At 41.0% G+C, this 13,512-nt stretch overlaps 2 protein-coding genes across 2 annotated transcripts; both read right to left on the bottom strand.

Moving 5' to 3' along the window:
• Nucleotides 1-5,135: 5,135 nt before the first annotated feature.
• Nucleotides 5,136-5,741, bottom strand: LOC147629186 (uncharacterized). Its single transcript, XM_086812872.1, has one exon. It carries the CDS (start codon nt 5,727-5,729, stop codon nt 5,136-5,138), a length of 594 nt encoding a protein of 197 aa, XP_086668998.1. The 5' UTR covers nt 5,730-5,741.
• Nucleotides 5,742-5,769: 28 nt separating this feature from the next.
• On the bottom strand, nt 5,770-6,502 carry LOC147629185 (uncharacterized). The gene is made up of 2 exons (XM_086812871.1): nt 5,915-6,502; nt 5,770-5,835 (listed from the first exon to the last, which is right to left on the bottom strand). Exons 1-2 carry the CDS (start codon nt 6,500-6,502, stop codon nt 5,770-5,772), a joined length of 654 nt encoding a protein of 217 aa, XP_086668997.1.
• Between the last annotated feature and the right edge of the window lie 7,010 nt (nt 6,503-13,512).

Genomic DNA, 13,512 nt, shown 5'->3' with positions numbered 1-13,512 from the left:
GGGTTTGTTGGTGGTGTTATAGAGGCCATCACCCAGCTACTACACATGATTTGGTTCCCCCACTCTCTTGATTAAGACTTTGATTTGCAGGTTGGAGATCCCTTGTAAATCAATTGAGGACTTATGGTGGCTGATTCTACATATATGATGTCTTGAGTTGAAGATGTCTCTATATTCTTAAAAAGGGTTGAGTTGATAGCCTTAAGGAATAACATGGATGATGATGTGTATAACTCTAGGATGATGGGTTTTCTTCTGGAAGGGGCAAGCAGAGAATGGTATGAAGATGTGTTGACAGAGGAACAAAGGGGAAATCGGTGTGTTGATAGAGGAACAAAGGGGAAATCGGGACTATCTGAGGAATGCATTAAGGATGAAGTATGGGAGGAGTGAAAGTCCAGAGGAGGTTTGGAAGGAGTTCAACAGATTATGTCAAGGGGAGAAAGAGGAAATTGCTGCCTTTGTAAACAGATTTGAAGACGTTTGGAGGAAAATAGTAAGGGTGTTGGGAGAAAATTAGGTACCTCTTGAGTTTCTAAAGAAAGACAAGTTCATAGGGTTGCTGAATAGAGTTATAAAAGTGGAGCCTGAGCTGATTGGTGCCAAAGGTCAAGGAGCAATTAGGAGGCAATTTTCTGTCGTTTCTACATCAACTGAAGTGAGTTCAGGTTAGCAAAAGAATGCTGACGAGTCCTCTAAAGTTTTGAAGAAAGGTTTTGAAGTGTTCTGATGTTGGTGGGGAAAATTTTTGGCCTAGGGTCATCAGCTAGAGTCTGTTTTGGGTGACAATATATGATTTGTCTAGGGCAGTTGGGAGAGACTTACGTCAACTTCTTGTAAGTTGGGGTTAGCTGAGGCTTTTAGGCTAAAGGTGTCTTGGAGGTCATGTTTGATTGTGGAGGACAATTGGAGGTAGCAGCTAGTGGGATTGAAGGCGTAGAGGCATACATTTCGTTAAGCCACAGGTCAAGGGATAGAGCATGAGCTGATTGGTGTAGAGGCATACATTTCGTTAAGCCAAAGGTCAAGGGATAGAGCATGAGCTGATTGGTGCCATTTGGGCTGGGATCCTAGTATCCCCAAGTTCTAATCCTTGTTCTTTATCTTCTTGTGAGTCTGCCGGTAGTGTTATAAAGGCCATCACTCATTTACCACACATGATTTGATTCCCGCACTCTCTTGATTAAGACTTTGTTTTGCAGGTTGGAGATCCCTTGTAAATCAACTCAGGACTTATGGCTGATTCTATATATGATGTCTTGTGTTTAAGATGTCTCTGTGTTCTTAAGAAGGGTTGAGTTGATAGCCTTAAGGAATAACATGAATGATGATGTGTATAAGGCTAGGTTGATGGGTTTGCTTTTGGAAGGGGCAGCGAGAGAATGGTATGAACATGTGTTGACAGAGGAATAGAGGGGAAATTGGGATTATGTGAGGAATGCACTAAAGAGGAGGTATGGGAGGACTGAAAGTCCAAAGGAGATTTGGAAGGTTTTCAACAGATTATGTCAAGGGGAGGAAGAGGAAATTGCTCCCTTTATGAACAGATTTGAAGGAGTTTGGAGGAAAATAGTAAGGGTGTTGGGAGAAAATCAAGTACCTCTTGATTTTCTAAAGAAAGACAAGTTCATAGGGTTGTTGCATGGAGTTATAAAGATAAAGTGTAGCCTGAGCTGATTGGTGCTAGAGGTCAAGGAGCGTTTTGGAGGCGATTTTCTATCATTTCTACATCAGTTTGTAGTGAGTTCGGGTGAGCAAAGGAATGCTGACAAGTGCTCTAAAGTTTTGAAGAAAGGTTTTGAAGTGTTTTGATGTTGGTGGGGATAATTTTTGGCCTAGGGTCATTAATTAGAGTCTGTTTTGGGTGACAATATATGATTTGTCTAAAACAGCTAGGAGAGATTTATGTCAGCTTCTTCTGGTTAGTTGGAGTCAGCTGAGGCTTTTAAGTTAAAGGTCTGAAGTCTTGGAGATTTGGTCTAATTGTGGAGGACGATTGGAGGTAGCAGCCAAGTCGGATTTGAAGGTGTAGAGGCATCCATTTGGTTCAGCTAGAGGTAAAGGCATAGAGCATGAGCTGATTGGTGTCATTTGAGCAGGGATCCTAATATCCCCATGTTCTAATCCTTATTCATTATCTTCTTGTGAGTCTGTCGGTGGTGTTATAGAGGCCATCACCCAACTACCACACATGATTTGGTTCCCTCACTCTCCAGATTAAGACTTTGATCTGCAGGTTGGAGATCGCTTGTTGTAAATCAACTCAGGACTTATGGCTGATTCTACATATGATGTCTTGATTTGAAGATGTCTCTGTGTTCTTAAGAAGGGTTGAGTTGACAACCTTAAGGAATAACAAGGATGATGATGTGTGTAAGGCTAGGGTGATGGGTTTGCTTTTGGAAGGGGCAGCTAGAGAATGGTATGAAGATATGTTGACAGAGGAACAGAGGGGAAATTGGGATTATTTGAGGAATGCACTAAGGAGGAATGAAAGTCTAGAGGAGCTTTGGAAGAAGTTTAGCAGATTATGTCAAGGGGAGGAAGAGGAAATTGTTGCCGCATTAGGGAAAGTTTGGACTCACTTTTGGGCCTTTTAAGCTCTTTGAGATTCTAGGGAATATTCCATAAGGACCAATGAGGGTGAGGCTTCCGTTATGGAACTTTCGAGGTTACTTTTTGGTGGGGAGGCCATAACTTGAGTATAAAAACTCCAAATTTGTCGGAGGTTAGTGCGTTAGAATCCTTTCATCAAGATCTTTCCAATGATATGTTACATGATATAGTTTTGAGGTACTATGGATAGAGGTATCTACAATCCCCCTTTTCATAATAGAATGATGACTTGGCATTTCTTAGAGGGCCCAAAAATGAGTCCATATTTTCCCTAATGATGGAGTTCATAGTGTTGGTGCATGGAATTATAAAAGTGGAGTTTGAGCTGATTGGTGCCAGAGGTCAAGGAGAATTTGGAGGTGATTTTTTCTCGTTTCTACGTTAGCTGAAGTGAGTTCAGGTTAGCAAAGGAATGCTGACGAGTGCTCTAAAGTTTTGAAGAAAGGTATTGAAGTGTTTTGATGTTCGTGGGGATAATTTTTTGCCTAGGGTCATGAGCTAGAGTCTTTTTTGGGTGATAATATATGATCTATCTAGGGCATTTGGGAGAGATTTATATCGGCTTCTTGTCACTTGGGGTCAGCTAAGGCTTTAATCTAAAGGTCTGAAGTCTTGGAGGTTTGGTTTGATTGTGGAGGAGAATTGGAGGTAGCAGCCAGTCTTTAGATTGAAGGTGTAGAGGCATACATTTGGTTTAGCCAGAGGTCAAGGGGTACAACATGAGCTGATTGGTGCCATTTGAGCTAGGATCCTAGTATCCCCAAGTTCTAATCCATATTCATTTTCTTCTTGTGAGTCTTCTGGTTGTTAATATTTTTATTTTGGTGCGTATTGTTCATTTTGCAGATATAGCACTTACAACGGCCAAATTCATCCACCATTTATATGCCTTGCCTATCGTCAAGGACAAGCTTGCTCGATGGGCCTCACATCCTCTTGTGTATAGCTAAGGTTATGTAGGTTTGACCACTTTTATAAGAAAATGTTGATTGCATCTTTTTTTCGCTCCTTTTCCTCTTCCCTAAACCTTGGTGCTTTGATATCCTTGAAGATCCCTGCAAATGCTATGGACTGCTTGTTGGAAGACTCTATAGAGTGCTACGCCTTATGGAAGCACCAACCTCCTGCTGAGAAGAAGTAAACTTGACTCTTCTCTGCACAGGCATACGATACGAAAAACTAGTAGTAGGAGTGGCCGGGTGTGAGTATAATAGTGGTGCAAACTCCTAAGGATGGTCAAAGTTTTATTTTGATTTTGTTCTAAGGTTTGGGTCCTAGGCAAAAAGCTACATAATGGACTCACGTAAGACCTCTTACTCCAACATGTCAGCCTTGAATCGTGCATTGAGATCTCCATCACCGAACTCATTCTTGTTAAGAAGGTTGTCATCTGTATGTGGATCCAATAATGTATTGTTAGCAGTCTCTACGGACTAGTTGACTATTAGTGGGTTGTGTTCACCTTGCTCGCATAACACAATGAAGTCATTGCGACAAGATCTACAAGGTTTTTATACCTAGGTAGCTACTTAGTAAGCTTAGATTTAAAGGAGCCCAAGTTAGCATTTTTAATCCGAGCGCACCACACCACTTGCATTTCTTAACCTTGTAGGGTACGATAAAGCTACTACTACAAAGATGAAGCCCATTTTTACATCCTCTAGATGGTGAAATTTAGTGGGCCGTGGTTGTCATTAAGCTAGGTGAAGAAGGCTAAGAACCTTGCCACCATGCTACCTTGTTATTGTTGGAATAGTCAAGTCACCTTCTCAAGATAGTTTGGAAACCCCTTGCTCTGTCGCATTGTCCAGGACATGTCTTACGTGGAGGTGGTGTGCCCCGTGACCAACGATAGGATTTGAAGGGCACCCAAATCTTTCGTATGACGATAGACACCTAAAAAGTTTGCCCTTCTTTCAAGCAGAACAAATTTCTACAATGCCCGTCTACTAATGACAGATTTATAAAAAATTTTCCTATCGAAAGGCCATCGTGATGCTTGAGTCATGTACAAATAGATACAAAGCATTTTGTATTTTGTTTACAAGATTTTATTTTAAAATCGTTAATCAGTTATCAATTGCATAATACTTATTGACATTTAAAAGCATATCCATATTTATCTATATAAGAAAAAGTTATAAATTTATGGTACTAACACAGAAGATCGTACAATCATCATCTCATGGTAACTTTTATCACTACATTTATCCAAAGTAAATTTATTTGAATTCATATAAACAACTTACATCATAAGAGAGAGATTTTCATGATAACTTTAAATGAATTAGATAAGATCTTCACTTCATACAATATTTAAATCACTTAATCTCACCTTAATCTAAAAATCTTCAACAAAATCTTCACATTAAGCACTTGAATATGCAAATTGAATAATGTATACAAGGCCAATCTAATAGAAAGCAAATAAAAACCCAGGGGAAAAAACCCCTCTTAAAGAGGGTAAAAAGTGCCTTGGAACCTAAAAATCCAAAATGCATAAGAAGGAAACTTCAAATTCAAGCTTCTCGCATAGAAGTGGTCTCCATGGATCTTGATCTTCTACTCTTCATAGCTTTCCAAGCTTCAAAACATTCATCCCAAAGCATCTCTTCAGGGTTGTTTACCTTGGGAGTATTCAATCCCACAAACATCACCAATCCCAACATATCAATGGATAACCTATTCCGAAACTTGTCCTTGATTTTATTCATCTTTGAGAAACCTCTGTCACATGCTACAGATGAAAGAGGTAACAAAAGCAAGGCTCTCCAAAGCTTCATAGTCCATGGAAAAGAGAATTCCCATTCTTCATGATTACAACAATCTTGCCAAGCAGTATGCATATTCTTTTGCTTAAAACAATTTCGCATCCGTGAGACAAAAGATCTATGCTCTCCTTTGCATTCAACCTCATTCATGAAAGAGCCAGATTCCTTTCCAAAGTGCTTGCACAGAGTTTCCAACCATAGTCGTCGTGAGGCATCATCAAGCTTTTCTAAATCTTCATTTCTTGGAGTAAAATACTTCACAGCTTCAAACAACTGAAAATCAACCTTAAAACGATTCCATAAAGCATCCACTAAACTTCTAACATAAGTAGTAGCCATCATTCTAAATTCTCAATCACTATATGTAGAGTTTCATATGCATTCACAATATCTCCTTCACACATAGGCCCCAAGTGTAAGACATGTGAGTGTATTTTGCCAGCACTATCTGTAAAACTCACCACCCCATTTTGTCCATGAACCATGGTCAAAAAAGCATGTGTGTGTTTTGTATCAAAGCCAAATACTCGACCCAAGAAAGACATTTGAAGTGTCTCTACAACAGACTTTAGATGACTTCCAATAGCAAAAATATCTGGATGCTCCTCTTGGAGCTTGCAATTGAGCACATTTAATTCTCCAAGCACATCGGCAAAGAAATTCAAAAGAAATTGCACCTTATAGTTTGTCAATGATGCATATAACTCACTATCTTCATGCTTCAATGCTGTCAACAAAGCTGGCATCAGACGCACCACTCTAACCATGACTTGACCTCGAGACAACCACCTTACATCGTGCATCTTTAACAATTTCAATTTTCCATGTCTACCAAGATTGAATGTCTTTACAACTTCTGCAAGAGCTGCATGTCTCTTTGCCGATCTACAAACCCACTCAAAGAGCTTTTTTGCAATCTTATCCACAAACTTGAACTCTTTGAACACTTTAAATGCATCTCCAGCTGCAAGTGACTCCCTATGAGCAACACAATGAAAGCTCAAAAGATGTGGAATATTTTGCTTCAATCTTGCAACCACACCATTTGCTGAGCCTGTCATGACACTCGCACCATCGGTAGCAATACCAATCATCTTGTGCAAAGGCAACTCCATTTTGGCCAAAAAGTCAAGCAAAGTTTTACTTAAGGCCTCTGCATCACCATTTTCGATTGGCAAGAGTTCCACAAAGCATGTACATATTGGGCCATTTCCACAATTTTGCATGTACGTGATGTAAACAATCATGTATTGTTTTGTACTAATATCAGTACTCTCATCGATTTGAATAGAGTAAAAAGGACTCTCAACAATGTCCTTCTTTAATCTATTCCAATATACATGTTTGATTGCCTTGGCAAATTCCTTTCCCTGCATCTTTACTAGTGTACGCAGAGTACTCACTAGTAATTGGCATATTAGGTGTGCGCAAAAATCTTTGAAAGTTGCATTGGTGTGGAAACTCTTCAAGAGGTAAATTTCTTTTGAGTACATACCACATGCTTTGCATGACCGTGACAATCCTGTCCTTCTCATCATCTGTCATAATCGCAATATGCTTCTCAATGGGAAGTGTTGAGCGTCTCTCATGTTCTTCCCACATAGCCTTTGCCTGTATATGCTCTTTAGAGAGACTATGCTCATCTAAGGCACTCCTTTGTTTAGTTGTAGCACCTTGAGGTTGAGCATAAGGATTCCTTTTGTGTGCATAGGGACACCACCTGCATTTGAGCCTCTCTTTTCCATCAGGCCCATCAATAGGGAAAACCCATGTATGCGGAATTTTCCAACTTTCCAAGAAAATCCGCTCATACTTTTTTTTCTCTTTTGTGGCTTCTTGTGCAGCCACAACTTGACTAGAAGTGGGTGGCAGCATTACATTGATCACTTGTTACATTAGTAACTAGACCATGAAGCCCAAGAGATTGCTCAAGGGTTTTCTGTTTTTTGCTTTTTTCAGGTCGACCTAGTGGCGCCATATTCTGTACATAACAATAAATAATAATGTGATTTGAAATGCTGTGAAGTTTTCAAGATACTGCTATAAATCTCATATCTTTTTCTATCCTTAGTCTATAATGTAGGCAATGTTCTTTGAATAAATACATTATTAAGCTTCATGCTTAGTATGCCAACGATTTCATGTCTTGTGCAAGTAGTCATAGAATTCACAAGTAAAGATAATGCGTGAAAAGAAGACCAACCTTTAGATCTTGGAGATAATGTGGTGGTTGTAATCAATGTCGTCTCAAGACTCGATGACTCTTGAATGCCTTGGATGATGTCTTTGGTCCATATAGATTGTGTTCACTATTTGAAAGACTTAGAACTAGAAGTTAGATTACTCTAGATGATGTCGTGGATGAAGCTTGATTGTGTCCTGCAAAGCATGAAACCCAAGTTTGAGAGAGGGCGACTTTCAAGTTTCTACCATGCAGGCGACTCAGGCGAGAGAGAGAGAATTTAACCTACATAGTACAGGGGCTACAGCCTACGACTCACGCTGCCCACAAGGCTCATACGACTCGTCTGACAGACTCCCGACGAATACTTTGATTGAAAGGGTGCCCCATGTAATTGACAGCAAACGTGGCCACTTGAATCATCATACTGGACATGTAGGAAACCGTATTTACAAGATTAGGCTCAAACTCTGTCTGGCTCAATGCACTCTTCAGGCATGTATTCACCTGCAGCTCTCGTCATTGCAACCAGAAATGTGATATGGACGGCAAACTGTCCCAGTAATGACAGGAAAACATACGCAAAGAAAATGTTTGCATGTGGTCGTTCAGCAGATAAAGTGTTCATTGGGCGTGCATGAGAAATGAAGAGAAAGAAGGCTCCTGTGAAAAGCCCACTGATAGTAGCTTGTACATCTCCAAGCTTAACACCATCCAAGTACATCACACTCAGCACATAAGCAGTGGCAAGGCAGTTTAGCCCCACATTCCAGAATTTTGAACGTCTGCAAGGTGGTCACCAAAATGCTCCTTCCTTGACGAATGATATCAACAATGCGCTGCACCGAAGCATGTTTTGCAGTAAATGGAGAGGCCATTGAAGCATCACCAAGTTTTACCATAGGAGCTGTCCTTCCATCACCTTCTTCCCCCATCTCATCCATCAGTTTCTTCAACTTGAGTTTTTCTCTCGCTCTGCAGGGGTGAGTTGGCGACTGCTCGAGTTCCCTTGACTAGAATTAGACCCTTGCAAGCTGACTGAATTGGATTCATTGACTGAATCTTCCGAGTGCACTACACAATCTACCCCTAGTACCGCCTTGAGAAGAAAGTCGAAAATGGTGGTGGGCAATGGGCATGATACGAGAGCCTGCGACTCAGGCGAGAGAGAGAGAATAGCCTACGACTCACGTAGTCGGTGTTGCATGCTGCAATATTCTTTTTGAACACTTGGTAGGAAAGAGGCCCTCAAAACAGAAACAAGACCGAAACCCCTAATTAATCCCGACAGTCCCGAGAACCTTACATAATCTCCATAAACATAATCAGCCTTAGAACCCTAATCGTCGGCAGTCTCAGAAAAACAGAGAAGCGAAAGCTGATGGAATACAGAAACCCTAGCCCTAATACAAACCCCATACAAAGGAGCCATTTTTTAAAAAGCCACAAACGTAATCGAGGCAAAGAGAGTCATGGCAGACCTTTGGTTGGAGGCTGGAGCTACGACGGGGCGAAGGCCTTCCGTGATGGCAGTCCAATCGAGGTCCGAGGGTAGGAATCACGCTGCAGGCAAGGCAAATACGAGAGGGAGAGAGAGAGAGACAGCTGTTTGGGATTGGGGAAGGCGTTCACTTTTCAAATTTCCAAGTTCCAACTACCAATTTACCAAAATTAGCAATGACCATTGACAATGAGTTGTCAACTTGTCAATGACATTAATTTAGCATGCAGGGCAGGCTGGCCGCTGCAGTTGGCTTTTTCTTTTAATATTCTTCAAGTTGCTTAAGGCCCAAGGGCCAAGGGCCAAGGGCCAAGGGCTTATTCTCACGGGAAGCAGTGAACCACCCTTGCGCAATACCAACATATAATTTTAAATTTTATTTTTGAAGGGCATTTCAAAAAGTTGCCCTTCTTTTGACAGGCGTATAAATTTTTTGCACATCCTTATGGAAGGGAAATTTTTTGTCTAGCTCGTCCTTTGACAGGTTTCGTCTCAAGTTGGCCTTCGTACGATGGGTAGACGGCCCTCGGAAGGGAAGATGGGCGTCAAATCCTATCGTTGCCCGTGACTCTACGCCTATTGCAAAATAGGAGGTGAAAGTGAAACGGTAACGGAGTGGAGCCTACAAACCCAACAAATTTCTGAGCCAGCCTGGTAGCCAAGCCCACTCACACTCATTAACCTTGTCCACTTTGCAGAGCAGCATGACCCTTATTATCCCTAACCTTGAGATTTTTATAGAGCAATATGACCCTTGCGCCTCTGTTCATTGTGCTATAATTATCCCTAACCTTGAGATATTATGAGTGCACCATCGCCGGCAAACTTCCATGTAAGGTTCGAATGGCGTCCTCCTGCAAGCATTTTTGTGAGCGGCTCAGGTATATGGCACCGCCCATGGCAGTGCCATGTAGTCGTGTTGAGACTTGAGGAGACAGAACTCTTACTCTAGTTGCTTGGTTTTCCACCTCGCACACCTGTTTTGGAACCAGACGGCGACTTGAGGAGACAGCAGGCCAAGATTTTCTGCCAGTTGCTTCCTCATAAAGTACTCAAAGGTTAGATTCTCTTTTATTAGGTAAATGTAAGAGTTGCACAATTGTAGATAAGAGATTAATAATAAGGAAGAGTTATCTCTTGTTAAGTACATGTAAGAGTAGCACAATTGACTTAGAGTTTTGTTTTTGATGTTGATGAGAGAGTTTGTTTAGGGAATTTCTTCTTCTTCTTCTTCTTCCTACTTGCAAAGTCTTAAAAAAGCACACCCGTCTACTTCTACTAGCAGACTAATCTACATGCAGTGGAGCATTTCCCAAAAGAGCACATTGAAGCCTAGTGATGTTTCTCTCATGTGTAGAGAGTAGTGAGTATGCTTGACCTTTTTTTGTAATTTTTATTAAAATTTTTAGCCCAATTTTTGGATCATTTGACATAGGTTATCTTTTTAAAAAAAATTAATACTTGACACCTGAAATAGGTGCGTTACGTACAAAATGTCAACATATTATTGTACAAAAACCAGAATCAGGTCATTTTAGTGCTTCTTATTTAAAATGGGAGACCCTTCCAAATCCTTTATAGAAGTACAATGCTTTGAACATTGCATACATTTCGTGGGAAAGAGTTTCAGATTTTGTTTTTGGAAAAAATCAGAGATCGGATGCACCAACAAACTTTTGAGTTCAATGGATAAAAAAAAAACAACCCGGAACTTTGGGATAGCTTTCTTAGCTTGATTGTGTAAGCACACTCTATCACTCATATATTATCATGTTTTTGTTAACTATCTATTTTACAATAATAATGACTAAGTTTGGTAAAATTACATTTTTATGTAGTTATTGGTGTTCTTTTGGGCCTTGTGATGCTCATAAAATTTTTGAATCTAAAGGTACACTAAAAGAGGCAGGGCCATTATCCACGCCTTTTTCGATGCCTTAGAACTAAGCTCAAAATTTTTGAATCCAAAGGTACACTAAAAGAGGCAGGGCCATTATCCACGCCTTTTTCGATACCTTAGAACTAAGCTCAAAATCCCCAACACGTTAAAATATGCATGGAAATAAGCGTTGAAATACACGTCGATATATCCATTGAAACATGCGTCGAAATAAACATGTTTTTCCACTCTTATTTCAATGGACTTTTCGATGCCTATTTCGATTGCCATTACGAATTTCGACTGGTATTACGATGATTATTTCGACGGATGCAGGAAACTTTTGACCTTTTTTTTTACGGATGCAAGAAACTTTCGACAGATGCATGAGACTTTCGATGCTTATTTCGACGCGTGTAAGTATAATTTTTTTTTTGGCATAATGGTGCATCTAGTCTTGTAGCTGGATGCACCATTATGCCAAACTTATAGAGTACCAAAGTTAACTGTACTCTGATGTGAAGAATGAAGCGAATTTATTGGAAAAGTTGGAGTGTCATAACGTTTTTAACATTACAAAGTATGTACATCAATTGTACACAAGTGCAAACAATGGCCAAATTATATTGGAAGATGTGAAATTTACATATCAAAGACCATATTACAAGCTCTGACGAGATGAGCCGACAAAAGACCATAGTATGGTATGGAAAGCCAAAATGGTTTTTATACTCGATGACCAAAATTACATAAAGTAGTTGCATACAAGCTATACAAGCTCAAACAAAGATGTGAGCTGACCAAAATATGTATGTACAAGAGAAAAGACATGGGCAAGGCCACTCTATGCGGAGCCCTCCACTGAGGGTCAGTTATTGGTCCCTGCAAAACCATACAAGACACTTTTTTTTTGTATACAAAACAACGATCTAACATGACATGTCAAAGCAAGTATACAAAACATAAGGTTAAGGCTTTCCACACTTATCATATCTACAATGTGTCCCCAATTGAGGTTGGCGCCTTCTCGCTCAAGCTTCTCCAAAAGAAAGTATGTGTTATGGTTGGCGAGCAATGTCCTCCTCTTCTCTTGTTGCCGGGTCGACAAACCACTTGATTCTAAAAGCACCAAAACAACAAGATAAGCGTTGATACTTACAAAGTAGACATAACATCAAATGAAACATACAAGATAAACGTTGATACTTACAAAGTAGACATGAAATGCATCCCAACTGCCGCTTCCAAGGTGAGAGCCTCCTACGCTCTCCATTTGGGCTTTCGCTGCATCCTCTTGTTGCTTGTAGCATTGGGGATTTCTTGCATACTTTTGCTTCTCCTCATTCCATTCCTCGGTGCTGATGTACCAAGGCTTCTCATCCCCTACCTTCACTCTCCTAGTCACATCTCCCCGCCAATGTTTCATGACGTCCACCATGTGGTCCTTTATCCACCTTATGGGGACGACATCACTACCAAAGGCCGGCTTGTACTCATCCTTGATTTGATTCATGACTCTATCTTTCTTAGCTTTATCCAACTTTGCCAATAAAGTTATAAAGTCATTAGCAAAGACAATGTGGCAAAGCTCGCAGATGCGGCTCTTCGTCTCTTGCCCAACATCATCCAAAACCACATTGCCATTGACAATTGTATAATATTTTTTCCCATCGGGTGTGGGGTGTGTGTTGAAACGTCGCGATGATCGTGAGCATGGAGTGCTTCTGGCGCTAGATGGGGAAGGACGCTCACGTGGAGGCGTAGACCCATCCGTGCCCCCACTTGGACAACAACCACCTCCACCTCCACCACTTAAGCATTGTCCTCTGCGAGTGTTGGATGAGCGACCTGAGGGAGGGGTTCTAACGGCTGTTTGTGGGGTTTCTATTGGTGAACTAGGGCTAGCGGTGGTGGTGCCCGATGGTGCGGTCGAAGTGCCCGCACCTCCCCCAAAATATTATTGTGCCATCGCTCTTTGCTCGGGCGTGGCTTGTGCTAAAAAACCCATAAACTAGTCAGGCAACATGGCATATAGAGACAAGGAAGGAGAGTAAGCCAGTGTCTCATCTGGAGTGCGGGACACGTTTTTACACACACATAACAAAGCCCACATGGGCACTTCAATAAGAGCATACACATGAATAAGAGCACACATCTCACAACACACAACACACGCACATGCAACCAAGAAGAGAGGGAAGGGAGGGCAAAGAAGGAGGTGAACCTACTTGAGTGGTAAGGAGGTGGAGAAGAGATTGGGAGAGAGAGAGAGAGAGAGAGAGAACCTGCAAAACAAAGAACAAAAAACAAAAACATTCATTATCCCTCAACACACACACACACATCTCACAACCAAGAGGATAGGGGAGGGATGGCAAAGAAGGAGGTGAAATTGCTTGAGTGGTAAGGAAGTGGAGAAGAGCTTGGGAGAGAGAGAACCTACAAAACAAAGAACAAAGAAAAAAACAGAAACATTCACTATCCCTAATCACACACACACACATCTCACAACCAAGAGGAGAGGGGAGGGAGAGCATAGAAGGAGGCGAACCTGCTTGAGTGG

This window comes from Cibotium barometz, chromosome 18 (assembly GCF_041138505.1).
Source record: "Cibotium barometz isolate CiBa-2024 chromosome 18, ASM4113850v1, whole genome shotgun sequence".
Classification (NCBI taxonomy): Eukaryota; Viridiplantae; Streptophyta; class Polypodiopsida; order Cyatheales; family Cibotiaceae; genus Cibotium; species Cibotium barometz.
This window is presented reverse-complemented; position numbering and strand designations above follow the sequence as displayed.

What these genes read in the sequence shown, in the direction of transcription:
- LOC147629186 (XM_086812872.1), bottom strand. Translation starts at nt 5,729, where the DNA reads ATGATGGCTACTACTTATGTTAGAAGTTTAGTGGATGCTTTATGGAAT.
- LOC147629185 (XM_086812871.1), bottom strand. Translation starts at nt 6,502, where the DNA reads ATGGAGTTGCCTTTGCACAAGATGATTGGTATTGCTACCGATGGTGCG. An exon ending in AAATGTCTTTCTTGGGTCGA is followed by an intron (nt 5,836 to 5,914) that starts GTATTTGGCTTT and finishes TGAGTTTTACAG; the next exon opens with ATAGTGCTGGCAAAATACAC.